At 32.9% G+C, this 18,287-nt stretch overlaps 1 protein-coding gene across 1 annotated transcript in view; it reads left to right on the forward strand.

The window, feature by feature from the left end:
- The window catches only part of LOC108915564 (ankyrin repeat and death domain-containing protein 1A-like), a 95,378-nt gene that overhangs the window by 59,703 nt on the left and 17,388 nt on the right, over positions 1–18,287 (forward strand). Inside the window, exons 4-7 of the mRNA XM_018721630.1 lie at positions 6,263–6,361; positions 6,628–6,726; positions 10,084–10,287; positions 12,764–12,961. Coding sequence (XP_018577146.1) covers positions 6,263–6,361; positions 6,628–6,726; positions 10,084–10,287; positions 12,764–12,961 — 600 coding nt within the window. The remainder of the gene's footprint in view (positions 1–6,262; positions 6,362–6,627; positions 6,727–10,083; positions 10,288–12,763; positions 12,962–18,287) is intronic.

Below are 18,287 nucleotides of genomic sequence, written 5' to 3' on the forward strand. Positions count from 1 at the left end.
CAGTACATTTTCATCATTATTGAGCATTTTAATAATATTACATATTATGTGATAATATTTGGACTAAAACTGAGTACTTTCACTCAAATATAAGCACGCGTTAAATAAATTCTGCAGATAAGCTCGTATTTGGTGCACTTGTAGCTAAATTCTATGGTTGTCGTGCGTTGTCTTTGTCTATCCCCATCATCCCCATTAGGTCACGGAGACGATAGGGATAAAATTTTAGTTGTACTTGTACTAATTGAGTGATTCTTTTTACAGTGTAGTTGTTCAAAATGTACCATCTATTTCTACAATGATCGATGATTAAAGCAGCTTACAAGTAATATTAAACAACCGCCTTCTCCATATATATCTCTCACTCACTTGTAATTAAGATTAGGGATGTAGACATTGTGATAATCTTGCTGTTCGATATGAAATGGGCCCGTAATGGCGTTTAATTGATTTTTTTCTTAATTAGTGCAAGTATTTCCCCCAGGCCCAACCTAATGCGCAAATAAAAATGCTGCACGTTTAGTACATTAAATAATTACTAAATGTTCGCCATATGGGACCCTGACGCAACTGGAAATTCTAAATAGCCGTCAAATTTGTGGAAAATACGAAATTACAGTTGTTCAGTCCTTCGTATCGGCCCACAAATCTGGAAAATTATGTATAATTATGAACGTTTAGCGTTATTACTATATTTTTTTCTAGTGTTAGGTATAATCGATAGTGAGAGAAACAGAAGTATTTATTGAACACATGTAATCAATTTGGAAAGGTAAAAGGTTATATAAAATAATTTTCGTCAAAGCACCTGTAAGCATACTACTTGTAGTATGTAATTAAAAAAGTTTTTTTGAAGATTCTTATACTGAAACTGAAGTCGTTGGAATCAGGACAAATAAATCACACCGCTGTAAATTCGACGTTTTATTTATTAGACATAAACTTCTTCAGCATATCGACCTGAATTATCAGACAGACTTTGGTGTGACAGTTACGAATCCCTTATGCTCACATCTCAAGTACTGTAAATAAAATTAATTCAGTGTTGTTCCTGCTTAGAAAGAAATGTTATTTTGAGCAAAACGTTTCCGATTTAGAAACGCCATTCGTATCAATATGATTAACATTAAACTCAAGGACAAACGATATGTATTAAGAGAATACAAAAAAACTGTCTATACGGAAGGAAATAACACGTGTCTCCAAGTATAAGGTTCTAAAGGAACACTAATCCATTACATCATAACTTATCGTTATTACTTCAATGTCCCACACTGTCCTTATACATTATGTAAAACCTCACTCCAAGTGTTTTTCTTTCTGCTACCATCGATTCTTCTACGCAGTTCAGATTTTAATGTAATTGCTAACGAACGACGACACATCCGCTTGCCGCTACTCGTAAGGTGAAGGTTCACAGGTGCATTTTACCGAGGACCTTTTACATATTTAATATGGTGTCGTTAGCGAACGGAAAAGGTTACACTGGTGACAGTTTAAAAGTTTAAAGAGAACTGTAAGCACCAACGCAAAGAAAAATAAATCATTCAAAGCATTTCTGGACGTTATTTATGATTTTGCAATATTTCTTAATATTTCTCGGTCAATTATTGGACATGCACGCAAAAAGGGGTACAACATTTCGACTTATCACGTTGAGGGACGTAATTTGTGAGATATTTTTCTTTCACAATTAGTTGTAGAAACAAATGTACAAAGGAGCCTATGATTAAACGTTAAGAATATTTATTTACTCTTCACAGTAAGTACATACTACAAATTATAATTTGGTAGTTTTCTAAAAGTGGTATCAGATCGTTCGTAATAATGTTGTGTGTTGAAGTTTTTCAATAAAATTAACATTTGTCCTCATTAATATTATAATAAAAAAGTAATATACATAAGAGACTATAGACTTCGATAGATATATACTTTAACTTACAATTTGTCAATAGAGTGAATCAATTTCATTTCGTCGCAATAGCCCGGTCAAAATAGACATTTCAAATAACGAAAATTCCTACAGAGCTAAATTTTGGTGTGGAGACCTTGGGTACACCATTAGAAATAAAGTGTCAAAAGTCCCCATCGATCCATTGTGTGCTAAAAAAGTTATTCGGGGTCAAAAGTCAAAATTTGAGGTTTTTTGGATATTTTTAGAAAACGGTATGTTTTATCAAAAAAGTAGCCTTAGCAAAAATTATAGACCTCAAAATTATCTACAAAAATGGTCCTTATACTTTTTTTTTTAAGAATCACCATTCCCGAGATATTGCGATTCTAATAATAGAAGGTGGTTTCCCCGGTAGGTCTACTCCACGAACTGTTATGACGGAATTTTCAGGGACAATACTCTTTTAATTGTATGATGCCTATTACTATTGATATTGGTAATTGACTTTAACTGTAGTTCTGATTTCTTTTGATATTTTAATCTAATTCATACTCTACAAAGTCGACTTCAACAGTCATGTCTTCTTCGATTTCTTCTTCTTCCTCTTCTTTTGCTGGATGTTCATAAATTGTTCAAATGAAGATGAATCAGCTGTCTCTTCATCGAAATCACATGAATCTTCGTCTGTTGTATTCAATTGGACATTTGAGCAAGACTGGCTTTGGCAATTAGTACACGCTGGAGAACACAGTAACCCTACTCTTCTACAGCCATATTTAGCACTACAACTTTTTTGCAATTGCAAAAAATAGTGTTTAGGAGTTTTTCTAGAGCAGGTCGAAGTAAAGTTTGAATTGGTTCCAAAGTATTATCTGTTAATTTCCAACCCGTCTTCTGGGTTCAGTTGATTGCCTAGCCATGTCTGAACTTGATAGTATACTTGATACAAGTGTTGATTAGCAGAAGCCGATGTTGGAGGAAGAGAAGATAGTTGTACGTGTTTCTTGTTTCGTGTATTTTTTACAGAAGTTAAATATCTGTATTTATCTATACAATCAATTTTTTTTTGGAGCTCCTTAACAGCAAGGAGAAAGCGAATTCCTTTTGTGATTATTGTTTGAGGTGAAGAATCAATTTCTGCAATCAATCAAATCATTTTTTCCAAATAATTTTAATACTGATGTTTTACCCCTTCTGAACATTGCTGATGTAGTATCGCAGCCGGTTATCGCATGTAAAAATAACATATGGTTTTGGCATTTTGGATAAACAGGTAAACTTTTTGAAGAATATATTTCTGTTCGCTGTTGAGCCTTTCCAGGTTTTAAAAAGTATATAAATTTATCAATTGGAGTCCTTGCAGTGAATAGTATTAATAAGTCAACATCTTCACCAACTACAATAGTTGTATTTGTTGAATTAAATTAATCTATTGCTGTTTCAATTATAAGGACATCTGTGTCATTTTGACTAAGGGACTGAGTTTCTTTTGACTGTATATTCTCAGAATAGTACATATAATACATATAAGAGACACAAATAGGCATTTTTACTGGCATTAAGTGCCTGACTATGTATATACGTTGCATATATGTGCATATGTAGAAGGTGACTCCTTCAACTTTTAGAATCGCCATTTCTCAGGAATGGTGGTTCTTAGAAAAAAAAGTATAAGATAATTTTCAGATCTATAATTTTTGTCAGGACTACTTTTTTGATAAAACATACCGTTTTCGAAGAAAATCCAAAAAACCTCAAATTTTGACCTTTGATCCCGAATAACTTTTTTAGCACACATTGGATCGATAGGGACTTTTGACACTTATTATTATTATTATTATTTCTAATGGTGTACCCAAGATCTTCACCATAATTTAGCTCTGTCGGAATTTTTGTTATTTGACCACTATTTTTATGACTAATTTGACCGGTCTACAATCAAATACAGTGTATAGTGCCTACATTTACATTATTACTGGATGTTGTTGATACTGTGAGATTAACAACGCAATGAGACATGGCAGGATTGTCTATGTAAATGTAAACGAAAGATCTTAATTCTAATTTTTTTAATAAAAATGAAATGGAACATGGTAAACATTAAAAAATACGCTATTTATTGATTTTACTTTATTTTATATAAAATATTATGGAGGAAAACGGAACAATTTCTAATAATAACAAATATAGATATTTAAGGTATTTATTTTTAGAAGGTATTCCGAAAACTGAAAGAAATAATTTTTATTATTTATCTTCTGCTTTTTTAAAGAAGCATCATGTCACAAAATATGCGTATTGATGACGTTTTAACGTTAATGAAATGATAATAGTCTATGATCCCGACTTCTAATGAAATTAGAATTTTGATAATATAATACATATATACACTTGATTTGGTAGACTTCAAATTTCCCTACACAGCTATTTTTAATAAAAAATAAAGTAATTATAGTAATAGTACTATAATTACTAAATCAAGTGTATATATGTATTATATTATCAAAATTCTAATTTCATTAGAAGTCGGGATCTTAGACCATTATCATTTCATTAACGTTAAAACGTCATCAATACGCATTACTATAATAATAATAATTAGTATAGTAATAATTCTATTCAAAATTCTATTCGATTTAATTCAAAATTAAAGTTCAATTCAAAGTTACCTGTTTACACCTGGTTTTATGCAAGGAACAAAAATGTCGACCAAACTTTGGCATATTGTATATATATTTCTTTCGATTGGTAATAAATTTATCCAAAAACTCAATAACTACATTCATGAAAAAAAATTAGCAACTTTAATTTTTTTATTAAAAATAGCTGTGCAGGGAAATTGGATGTCGACCAAATCAAGTTTTGTATATTAATACATTATATTATCAAAATTCAAATTTCATTAGAAAACTCGATGGGTGAAGGTCGATCTAAGTTGGGATCTCGTAGGTACTATAAAACAAATGTAAAAAATAGCAACTTATTTTTTACGAATTGGAAATTGCTTTGCTGCTTAATAAAACATAAACAAGGTGCCTCATGCGATATAAAAATGTGTTCTAAATATTGTATGCTACACTTCAAAATCTGGACTGTGACCAAATACCCTACACAATTTATTTAACAATGTTGCATCCAATTAACAGAAAATATGAGTAATGTTGTATTGCAAATAATAATATACAAAATTTATTAACCACGAGTGTACCTTTAAAGTTGCTATGAGAATCACATCATCTTAATAATGTAGTCGTACACACCAATAGAAAATATTTTTAGATAATTAAGTCTGCAATAGCCTCTCAGGAGAACTTAAACATATAAATAAAAAATGCACAATCGCCGTTTTGTTCATACAATCAGAAATTAAACCTGTTCTTCTTATTTAAAATGCCCTTACTTAAACTTGTTTTACTTAACCTAACGTCCAATGTAGGATGTACCATTATTCTAGTAGGTTAAAACTCTTAAAATCCATTTACATATATCAAACATGCTTGTCAAATTCGTCATAACTGCATATTATTTTACGTACCCAAAGTTAAAATTATAACAGCCCAAATGCACTGTGTTTGAATAAAATGTCCTATTTAGACATTTAGACATATTAATTCAGTGGAATCATACCATTTCACTCATTTTAATAATGAAAGGGCTAATTATTGAGGTAGACGTCGATTCTAAATATTATCCAACTAAAATTACACACATATATGAAGAAAGTGGTGAGGCCCTCTAGCATACTATGTATTTGGACCCCTAGAAAACGATTCTGCCATGGAAAATGCTCCGTCATCCTCCAGTTCTTTTTATATGGCAAAATCACATCTAAAAATACAGCATTATTCGCCGATGTTTAGTTGATTTTTAAATTTTAGGGGTGGTTTCTTGCTATTCGTTCAAAGCTAAAGTGTTGCAAGGGTTAACTAATCTTGAAATCCAAATGTACCCAAGGAAAAACCTACTGTTCGCATAGTTCTAGCTGCTTTTCAGGTTTTAAGGTGATTGAATATTTCCTATTCCAGAATCTTGTCTGTGGATCCAAATACAAAGACTTATTATTCTTTGTGTGCTTATCGATTGTTCTGTGGTAAATCTAAAGTTTCATCTGTAATAGATAGACATTGATATAACCTATTAAATGTTGAAATTAATCCCTTCAAAAAACATTGAATATGTTCTCAGATTTGTATAAAATCATAGAAGGCATAAGGAAAAAACTTTTAAAGAGTTTTTCTCATAATAATCATGATGTCGTTCAGGATGTTTTAAATAAGAACAATAGAAATATGAAATTAGATTAATTGTACCAGTGCATGCTGACTGTTGTATTTATTTCACTTCAGTCATATGTTGTACGGTTTTCAGTATGGAAGAGCACCCCTACACTGGGCTTCGGCTAGGGGTAACTTAGATATAATGGAAATGCTTATTGCAGCTAACTGTGATATCGAAGCTAGAGATAAGGTAACCTCTATTAATACCAGTAAAAAATATAAGTAGTTCTTAGTAGTACTTCTTCAGTACTTCACTTAATTCCTCATGATTTTGACGTCTTGGTACCAAAATAAAGCATATATTTGTCTATTTAAACTTTTCATGGTGTTAATAAAGTGAATGTTACCAAGATTGTCAAGATCTGTTGAGGAAAGTTATTCAAAATATGGCTTTTATGCAATTAATATACTCTAACTACTACCTACTACTAACTGTACTAACCAAATTTCTTTCAGTACGGAATGCGTCCTCTCCAGATGGCGGCCTGGCATGGTCATCCACTAGCCGTCCAAATGCTCATTAACTTAGGTGCCTGCTCACACGCCACTACTAAGGTACATTAACCTCTTTCTAACATCCCAAGTTCCTCTTCCAATTAATGAAAATACAGTATTGTACTTTTATTGGATCAGCAAATTGTATTAGTCGTTTTGATTTTAATTGTTTTCTACAAATTGTTTACATGTTACTATTGTTATATGCGTTCGAAGCTACTGATAAACATTCATATTTCATAATATTTATATTGTTAACTGAAATAGTAGGATACTACCCAGGCAAACCAATAGAAGTACAATATATTTTTTAGGAGCAGCAAATGAAGTTACCAAAGAGATTAATAAGGCAATTAGAAAAAATCTAAAATAATTTATCAAGTTTTGCGACGCTGAGACGTTTTTATAAGGCAACATAAAACTGAAGGAATACTGAAAAGTGGATAATCCACACAATAAAGTACATATTTGAAAAGTAGCAACATTTAAATATGTTAGTTGAGTTTGTTCTTTTTGTTGTAATGATTTTTACTTATTCTTGTTACATATTAGTTAACAACACTTGTTTTTATTTCTTTGATTTTTTCCTTTTAGCCAATTCGACGTAAACTATTCCTCATTTAGTCAAATGTTTGACATGTATAGTAATTGTAATGCGATTCCGATAAACATCAGTTTGCTAATTGATATTTCATTGATTGGTAAAACAATGCGGACTATATCTAAATGGATTCTATGAATTGTAAAAATGGAAAAATATCGTTACACATTCAATACCTTTTTATATTTGACTATTAATACAGTATGAGAGATATTTCTTTATTTAAAAGTTTCTCATTACTTTTGTTGATAACAGCAAAAATTAACACATGAATTTCAATTTCCATTTCTTCGTAAAATCAAGGTTGCTTATCAAATCTGTTTCTGAAAAAAATTTGTATAAACTCCCTATTTTCAAGTATGGAGAACCAGATTTACTTTACTATTTATTCAGTGACAACGGAAATTTATATAATTTCCTTATGATGCTTTTAGCTCTCTGCTTTGGATGTGTCTACGATATCAACTCAGTTATAAAGCGATAAATATGGCTTGCTCTTAAAAGCACATCTAAATGACTTCATTCGAAACGTAGAAATTGAGTAGAATTTATCATTTAAAATAAAAAATCGTGTGTCATTCATATTGTCATTTCAAAATAAGTCAATACAATTGCTAACTTCGCGCCATTATTTTATTGGAAATATAAAAGTGGTCAAATTATTAATAATAACAATGCGATAGTAATTTTTCTTCTATTGATGTATGCTAAACAAAGCAATAGACTTCTGTACAATGTAAGTTTGTTATAATTGAATACAATGGTATGGTTAAAGGATGGATGGATTTACTTTTAATGGTAAGAAAGACATGACTGTCATAATATGTCAGAGAGAAACATAAAAGAATTGGTCGATTACATTACCAAATCGTTAAAGTCGAGCTACTGAATAGGTAGAATATATCCGGTAAAATATATCTAAATGAAAATGCTTTCATTGGAACCAAAACGCGGTGCCGCTCTGGTGATCAATCAAGATTATATTGAGCTTTAGAGAGTAAGCTTTATCTCGAAAATCACCCAACTTTTGAATTTTTCCAATGGGCCTAATAACATAAACATTACTCCATCGCCCTCCTATATGAGCCAGGATATGCAAATGACCAAAATGGACAATAGATCAATATGCGACGGCAGACAGATAAATTAGATAGAAATTTTAATCCAGTTTGAAATTTTCAAGCGCTTCTAGACAAACAGCTCGATAACCGCTATTTTAAAATATTTCTGAAGTGTTTTAGACCTGGGAAAAGACGACTCCACCTATTCAATTCTAAATCGTTTTACATGAATATTGTGAACCCGATTCTACTTTTTGTTAAGATTTTCTCTCTTTCTTTAGAATCTTCAACTACCGTCACTCTGGGCACATACTTCTCAGTAACACACGATAGCTTAACAGTATTAACATAAAATTATAGTCATTATATTAATTATAGTAGTAGTACCTACATAGTAGCAGTATAGCAGTAGTTATAGTGACCCAACCGACCTTATTGACGCTCAGCCAAACATCTTACATTGCTGACATTTTCTAATAGTCATATCTTTCTTACCAATAAGAGTAAATCATCAGAACTTAATATCTAACAATTAGAAAGTCAGCAGAAGTGCTGACATACCCGAAAACAATTTTTTTTTTATAAGATAACTCTTCAAAAGATATTTTCGTCTGCTGTTCTCGAACATTAGGAACAAATGACCGTTTATAACTTTTGTTTTCTGCACATAGATAGTATGTAATGGTTTGTTTGAAATTAAACTTAAAGTTTTAATATCCATCCAGCTAATTTAGAAAATAAAAAAGACTTCATCGATCGAATTATTAGTAGGTAGGCACTCGCTACAAGCAAGAACCAATTTCAGTATTTAAATATTCATAGCCAATGAATTTGACAAAGTGCGTGATCGTAGTGTTATCCGAATTCAACAATGAAGCGGAACTGTAACAAACAACCATAAATTACGCCTACTTTGTTTCCGTATAAATCCTTTTTTACACATATCAGGGAATCATTTATTATTTATACATGTAGATTTGAGAATGGCAATTAGAGGAAGTGAATCATGAAACCATTCCAACAAGTAGAGCTGAAATCCAGTTCAATAATGGATTTTGTATTTCATGGGAATAAGTAACCATTTTTGAAGAAATTTATTTCTTTTGAACATAAATTAACTCAGAATATATGTTTTATTGGAGTGATTGGTTGTCGAAATATGAATTAAGGAAATGTTCCTTTCTACAAGGTGTTTCATTCATTAACACTGGACACAGTCGTGTTAATGAATGGGCGATTCCTACTGTCAAAATAGGAAGATTGAGCCAAAAAAGCCTTAAGGGGGGCGTTTTTAAGTACAATTTTCAGTGAATTCTTGACATAACTAGGTTTATCCAACATATGGTCATTCAATATGTAGCGAAATTGAACTGAACCTGTTCCGCTCATTGCCCTATTTTGACTTAAAGAATCTTTCATTCATTTGATTTCCATTCAAAGTGAGACACCTTACACTAAATCTAAAATCATCTAGATCTTGGCAACAGAGTTGGCGTATTATAAAACCGTATAATATATTAATTAAATTTTGGATTTTAAGAAGTTCTTAGAAGTTTCTGATTTACTGCAATATTAGTTTAAAGTCACCGTTTCCACCGTAATATCGATACTTTGTTGAAGCTACTAGCAATTCAGTATTTCCAGATTTATGGTGCCCTAAAAGTGTCGTAAATTCCACATTTCGCGCGTCCTTATTGTGACTAAGTTAGATATCGATCATTACCTTTATCCGCCGCAAGTACAATTTTTATCTAGGCACAATACACGTTGCTGATGTGTGCCGCACGGAACAACCGGGTAGAGGTTGTGGACTTCCTGTTGGACACTTTGGAGGACGTCAAAATTGACGCCGTCGACGCAGACGGACAGACAGCGCTTTTCCATGCCGCCCTCTTTGGTAATGCTGCGGTCGTGAGGAGACTCATCGAAGTGGGGGCGCAGCTGGATAGAAAGAACAAGGTAGCGGTCTTTCCTGATCATTTTAGAACGTCTTTCCTGAGCGCAAACACCAAAAGTCGCAGTGTACGTTATTCTCTCTCTTTTCCTTTTTTTCTTTCTATCAATTATCTTTTATATTAATCTTTTAGGAGATGTTGTAGTTATTTTAATTTTAAGTTCCTTCACTGAGCAGTATGAATAAAAATGGGGTAATCCTTTTACTATAGAAAAATACAGCTTTTACTTAATTTTATATGAATCAAAATAGAATCAAAATCTTTCACTTCAAGTCCAATTCACTTCGATGTCTAAATTTTGATATTTGAATGGTTACTATATTATCTCTATATGACCTTTCCAGAAATATATCGTTCTCTTCTTCAGAAGAATTCACATTTGTTGTGTGCACTAGTCTATGGATTCTGGTGGATGATTTGAAGTAATTGATAATAGTCATGACAAAAATCTTCTTTCTCTCACTAGAATTCTGGTCTTACTTACGTCCGTGAAATGACCTAGATTTGTTACGTGCTATACATCTGTTGATTTATCAAAGAGAGATCAGCACCCGTAGAGTACATGACAGATATAATGCATTTAATTAATTTAAGTATACGTAATTCTTGTGGGAGCGGAATTTAGAGACGACCAATTTCTGACAATCAATGATCAGAAGGTTACCGTGACTTTAAAACGTGCACCACAACTCCATGGACCATGGTCGACACATCAAATATGAATACCAGTCAGAAGACTTAATCTCTTTTTTACAAAACTTCTAACGAAGAGGTATGTTTCTCGAAATGTCAACAAATCTAAATCGACGACATGGCAACCACATCGGAAATTGTTCAATCATTGACAACTGCCACGATAACTTGCCAACTAATCTGAATGGATAAGATTTATTATCGTTGAGAAATAGAGCGTTTGCTTCTCAGATATTAAGATGTCTGATCTATAAAACTATGTCCTATGTCTTTAAAAAGATTACAGTATGAAATGTACAAAACAACTGTCAAACAGCAATTTTGAACCAACAGAACTTGTGATCAATGGAACTCATTTCCATGGTTCTCCCAATGGTCAAAATTTGTTCAAATTTAATACGTAGGCAAATGCTATGAGAACCACATTGTTATAAATTTGACCAGGATGGTTCACAACTTATCAAATAAAAAAAAATTAAATGTACAGAATGTACTAGCTGCATTCGGCACATGTCTACCGGAAAATCGTTCTGCGTACAGATGAGAAGCTGCTAAAGCATTTTGTCTTGCTTCATCATAAATTAAAACGATATCCATCAACCCCGAGTTGCTGTACACCTAAGCCGTTTTTGGCACTTGAAAAACTAATGTAAACACTATCGCAATAACGATAATACTAAAATCGGATTTCAGTATTCGGAATCGCCAACGCACAACGCGAATGACGCTGGAGACTACAGTAGCCCACCGATGTAAAGGGTGAAAATACTACAACTTCAATATTTTTTTCTCGGAAACTGTAAGGTTTTTATAATTTTTTTTTTGATAAGTTGTGAATCACCCTGTGTATCTTCAGCAATTAAAATAAAATATGTTTGACGACCAGGCTTTGAAGAATCGTATAAAGTTTAGTAATTTTTTGCTCTTAAATAAACAGAGATGGCAAGTAGATTTTAGTATATTTTTCCAGTTCCTATTGAATTTTATATCAATAAGAATAAAATGTGCTACTTAAATCGCTTTCTGTTTTGTTTTTTCTATCTTATTTTATTATTAGATGTTAGTTTGTAAGTTCTTTATTTTCCGGTAGTCATAAATTAAAAAATAACATATTCACAAAATCTAGGTATTTTCTGGAAGAGTAGAAATTTCACTATATTTAAATAAATGAATCGTTTTTTAGTTGTGTTGATATTATCTTGAATAATTATTAACTACAAAAAATCGAACACAAAATCTAATACAAGTATCTTTAAGTCAAAGGTTAGGGCTTCTAATTTTTTACAGACAGAAACCACTAATACCTCGGATTGACATTAATGCTTTACCAAGTAATTACACCACAATCGGAGAAGGGAGCTTAGAGTAAATTATTAATAGAGACAGACGGTTGTGAGGTGGTACAACGAAACGAGCTGATTTATTTACTTAAATAATTGATTTCCCATAATCAAGGTGTGATTTAGAGAATGCGACTGCTTAGTCGATATTGTGATTCCTATAAATAATTGATAATCCGGGTTCAATGTCTCACGATAAGACGTATTATGTCTACATTTAGATACTGCACCAAATTCCTTTTCTTTGCAAAAAGATGGAAGCAAATTCGCATCCTTAAAGGCTTATTGGCTTCTAAGTGAGCTACAGTCTTTAAAAGATTGTCAATTTTTTTCAATAAACAATGTCGAAGTTAATTTTTAATCGTAAAATATACATCTGGGGGAGTATGTTCCTTTATTGTGAAACAGCGTTACAAGGAAAGTGTTCTGATATTTCTTCTTTTTCAGGAATCGAAAACGGCCCTCCACATGGCCTGTCAAAGGGGTCACTGCGAAGTAGCCCAACTCCTCTTGGCTCACGAGGCTGATATGGAATCTAGAGATGAAGAAGGAAATACACCTCTTCATGTAGCTGCTCAGAATCAGCAAACGGAACTGGTCCACATGCTATTAGACTCTGGAGCAGACCCAGACAGTGAAAACTTGGTAAATATTTGTTCCTTACCTTAACGAAATACGGAAACACACTAACCATCTTCTAAAGTGTTAGAGATAACTAAAATCTATACTCGGGAATTGATTGTATTGGTATATTTACCACAGTTTCATAATTTTTTGTATTTTTTTGTCGCATCAGAAAGAAAAAATATATATTAAACTAACCTCTAGTTTTTGCCCTATAAGGTTGGTTAAACATTTTAGAATCACGCTGTATGTATAGGGTGTCAAACTCGATCAATTATATTTTTTCCAGAAACATTCCCAAATTTTTTTCCTGATAGGATTTTTTTCTAATAAACTTTTTTTATTATATAAATTTTTCTGTATTACCCGTTTAAAAGTTATAAGCAATATCGTCCTAAAGAATCTCAAAAGAGATACCACCTAAAAATCACATCAGCGGTGGAAGGATCAAGTACTCGCTGGAAAATAATTGAATGTTCGTTGTTTAAAGTGCATAAATGTCACAAAACACTTGTCATTGCTCAATACGAACGTCAAACGTATAACTTTTGTGCTTACACAATGTTTTCTCATTCAGAAAAAGTTGATATGTTGCTAATTTACGGCGAGTCACAAAAAAATTCAAGAAGAGCTGTAGAGTTATATCGAGAAGGGTATCCAGAGAGCCTCATTTCTGATCATAGAACCTTTACAAGATTGGAGGTGACCTTGCGTCGAAATGAGGATGCATTTTCTGTTCGGAAAAATCAAATAGTTGACTGAAGGGTAAGAAACAATGTTAATACAGCTAGACGGTTACAGTATTTCGAACAAAACCCACGAAATTCTATACGGCAAGCTAGCCGGGAATTAAATTTGAATAAATCAGCCATTCAACGAATTTTAAAGACCAATGGGTATCATGGCGACAAAATTCTCAATTTGAAGTATTTGCCTGAGCGTCGGTTTGTCAGTAATGGTTTGCCAAACAGTCGCAACGAACACTACTGGTCCATTGAAAATCCCCACATTGTAAATCCAGTCCAGGCCATTTTGGAGTAAATGTATGGTGCGGTATCATCGGTAGGCATTTAATTGGGCCTTATTTTTATGTCCTACAAGAAGAACTTTCTGCACTTCTGCAAAACAGCTAAGGAGAAACCTATGGTTTCAGCACGAAGGGGCTCCACCCCACAGGGCTAGGATTGTGCAGCAATATTTAGACAACACTTTCCCAGAAAAATGGATTGGGCTTAATGGACCGGAAAATTACCAGATCTAACACCTCTATATTTTTTTATGGAGGGTTTTAAAAAATAAAGTTTCTTCGCGAGATATTAATGATTTGACAGAAAAAAATACAAACGCTTGTAATGAGTTAAAAGGCGAAATGTTAATAAACGCAGCCTCCAAAAAAGTCAAGCGAAGATTAGATATGTGTCTTAAAATGAGAGGAGGTCATATAGAGAATAGAATGTAATATATATGTAGTATGAAAGCGTTTGCCCCATTTTTTAAGATTAGTTATTGTTATCATCACATTTTGTTTTAACTGTACTAAAGAATTATGGAGTTTAATACTTTTATTTATTCTTAATGACATTTATGCACCTTAAACAACGAACACTCAATTATTTTCCAACGACTACTTGATCATTCCACCGCTAATGTGATTTTTAGGTGGTATTTGTCGTAAGTTGTTGTTTGACTCATAAAATTCTTCAGCAAAAATGCCGTGTATACTTACATAAAAAATTTACGAGGCTTCATAAAGCCATTTCGACTTTTAATCCTCGTTATTCGCGTTTATTAGAAGTTCCTCGTCACGCCACTGCCCTCTATACTAGAAGTTTTATCTATCATGCCTGTAAAGAATATAATGCTTTGCCCGTTTGTTTTAAGTCAAACACAATTTTGAACTTTAAAAAAAAGTTAAAGCAATTTCTTTTGGATGATTGTACTACTAGTTAATAATTTTCTGTCACTAGACCTTCGCCTTTTAAGATGTCGGTAACTGTTTAGATTTTTTTTTCACTTAGTCACTACGAGTTTTTCATTTTGATTCATATATATGTGTATCTATATATTTTTCGATTTACGTTTATATTCTGTACGGAATATGTTTAGAGATTCTATTATACTTAGGATATTTTGTGTTCTTTATTTATTTTTATTTATTTTTCCTGTTTATTCATACTGTTTCAAGAGATTAAGTTGAAAAGGAGTTTTAAACTGGCACTTTGCCCCTTTACAAGCTATTTCTATTTTCTATTTGTTTACATGTACATGTACATGTACTTGAGCTAAATAATTGTAATAAAAAATATTTATTATTATTATTATGCAGGGATGGCCAAAAGTACGGAATAAAATTCATATTTTTTTAATGAGTTTATTTTTTTTTAAAAACGCCGAAACACGTTAACTGATTTTGATTATTTCCCATCTTTCGGTTATATAATAATTAATTTTTCTTCAACACCCTAACCCCCTGCTACCCCTACTTTTTTTTTCAAATGGAAACATAAGGCATGAGGGGGCTCGTGAAAATCTTATAGAAACCCGAATCCAGCCATACCAAATAAACAAGTTTTATTTTTTCAATAACAAGTTTTTTTTCATTTAGAAATTGAAACAACTAGATAATTTACAAAAATAAACTCAATGTCGCAAATGCTGAAAACGTCCTCCATTCACTATTTGGCATTCTCTAAGACGATAGTAATGCTGTCCACAGCATTCTGAATGACTTCAGCTGGTAAATTATGCATCTCCGCCCTAATCTTGTTCTTTAAATTCTCAATATTATCCTGTCTGTCCTGGTAGACTATTTCTTTCAAATATCCCCAAAGAAAATAATCCAGGGGGATCTTGGCGGCCATTCAACTGTACCCCGTCTACCAATCCAGCGATTTGGAAACATTTCATCTAAGTATATTCGAACATCAATACCAAAATGTGGGGGAGCGCCATCTTGTTGGAACCAAATTCTTTCATTGGGTATATCTGGATCAATTTCATGAGGGAAAATCACAGCTAGAGCAGGTATCAGGTCAAATGTTAGGAAATCCAGGTAGCGTGCGGCAGTAAGATTTTCTTCAAAAAAGAATACATTAACTTTTTGTAGATGCTGCGTATGCGATTCGCATGTCCAGTGTGGATTTTCCAGGGACCAAAAGCGATAGTTGTGCCTGTTAACCACTCCATTTTAATAAAACGTTGCTTCATCCGAAAAAAGTACGTCTCGTTGAAAACCATTATTGTCGTCACACCGTCTCATCATTTCCTCACAAAATTGTAATCGCCTATCATAATCGTCTTCCAAAAGCTCTTGGACAAGACATACCTTATAGGGGTGGTATTTCTCTTGTTTCAGAAACATTCGAATTGCAGTTCGAGAAGCATCGTGATTGCAGGCCAATGAAACAGTTGAAGTATGAGGATTTTCAACAAGTTGTAATGCAATGTCTAATTTCTTTTCTTCATTCAAAGCACGTGCCCGTCCAGTTTTGGGCAAAGTCTGTACTGTACCGTGTTCCTCAAATTTGTGAAATATTTTACCAACTGTCCCTTGCGAGATTTGGTTTTCGGGATATTTCGCATTAAATAAATCGCGCACTTCAGCCTGACTTCTTATTTTGTCTCCACATCCAAGCAATATCAAGATTTCGATGCGTTGCCTTTCCGACAATACCATTGCAATTCAGTAAATAAATTGATTTTGACACAATAGTAACGTTTCGAACTCCAATTTACAACTAAAGCGAAAAATTAACCAGAAAGCCTGGCAAGTAGGAGGTGCCAAAAAATGCTACATAAAAAATATATCTTTTTTGCGTCAGCAGCGATAGGTACAGTTTCATATTCTTTATTTTATTCTGTGCAAATTCATGGAGGATAACACTGAAGATAATTAAATTTTATTTCACTTGTTAAGTAGGTGTTTTATACAACCCTAAAAACCTTGCTATTGAAAAAATAAAACTTGTTTATTTGGTATGGCTGGATTCGGTTCTCTATAAGCTTTTCAACGAGCCCCCTCATGCCTTATGTTTCCATTTGAAAAAAAAGTAGGGGTAGCTGGGGGTTAGGGGGTTGAAGAAAAATTAATTATTATGTAACTGAAAGATGGGAAAAAATCAAAATCAGTTAACGTGTTTCGGCGTTTTAAAAAAAAATTAACTCATTTAAAAGATATGAATTTTATTCCGTACTTTTGGCCATCCCTGTATTTCTTTTGAGACTCTTTATAGGACGATATTGCTTATAACTTTTAAACGTGAAGTAATACAGAAAAATTTCTCTAATAAAAGTTTATTAGAAAAAAGAGAGCTTTTTAACAGATGAAAAATTTGGATACGTTTCTGAAAAAAATATAACTGATGCCGTCATTAGTCGTTTCTATCAAATCCCAAAAATAATACTTTCGACTGAAAATGGAGCTTACTTCATTCCACTTAACACCACGTGTCCCAAATTTTAAATAAATTTTTTGTATCCTCACAGTAGGCCTCGAGCTTGAGACACCCTGTACACATTCAATGTTCGCCCTGTGAATTCAGAATTTATTTTTCTTCATATTATTTAAAATTGTTCTGGACTCATCAATCTAACGAAGCGCTAAATAACATTTTGTGCCTTCTTTCCAATACCCCGTCCCTTTTTATGAGTTTAAGTAAACAAGTTCGCTACCCAGCGCGCTTTTTTTGAGGTAAAAGACCTGGCGGATATAGCCCAATCGCTAATTATGAATACCCCGGGGGACAACCGCGTCGTAGAGAACAGCGGTCCGTACCCCGGGATCAATAGGGCGCCCAGTCGGATCCGTGGAAACTTTGAGAAAACAGATAATTAAATTTATCTGGTGTAGGGACGTCAGAAAGGGAATAATAGGTAATTACGTTTATTTATAGATTGCGGTTCGAGCATCTGCTCCGGGGGGCGCCGAATAAGTGGCGGATTTGCCGGATCCAAATGATGAAACGTTATACGTGCTGAAATAATAACGGCGATATTTTATTTCTGCGATCACGCACGAGGTGTCTTTTTCATGTCCGGTTTTAGTTACAAAATAACGTGTTTGATGCACGAAAGGGCAGTAAAATGTGCTAATTGAAAAATTTATACGAAAACCTAGGAATCAATAGCGTAGTTATTAAACTTTTATGTCGATAATGGCGGTTGAAACTTTGCTGTTGAAAGGGATTCAAATTTAATTAACAGAGGGAGAAGGGACGATAATGCCTATCGGACTATCCGGTCTATTCTGTAACAACTCCTTTAAAATTTAAAAGCTTTAGAATTTTAAGAACTTTTAAGAGCTATTTTGGTATTGTCTAACTTCTTTTCGAATAAAATTTTAAATAAT

Source organism: Anoplophora glabripennis, unplaced genomic scaffold (assembly GCF_000390285.2).
Source record: "Anoplophora glabripennis isolate ALB-LARVAE unplaced genomic scaffold, Agla_2.0 scaffold726, whole genome shotgun sequence".
In the NCBI taxonomy this organism is placed as follows: domain Eukaryota; kingdom Metazoa; phylum Arthropoda; class Insecta; order Coleoptera; family Cerambycidae; genus Anoplophora; species Anoplophora glabripennis.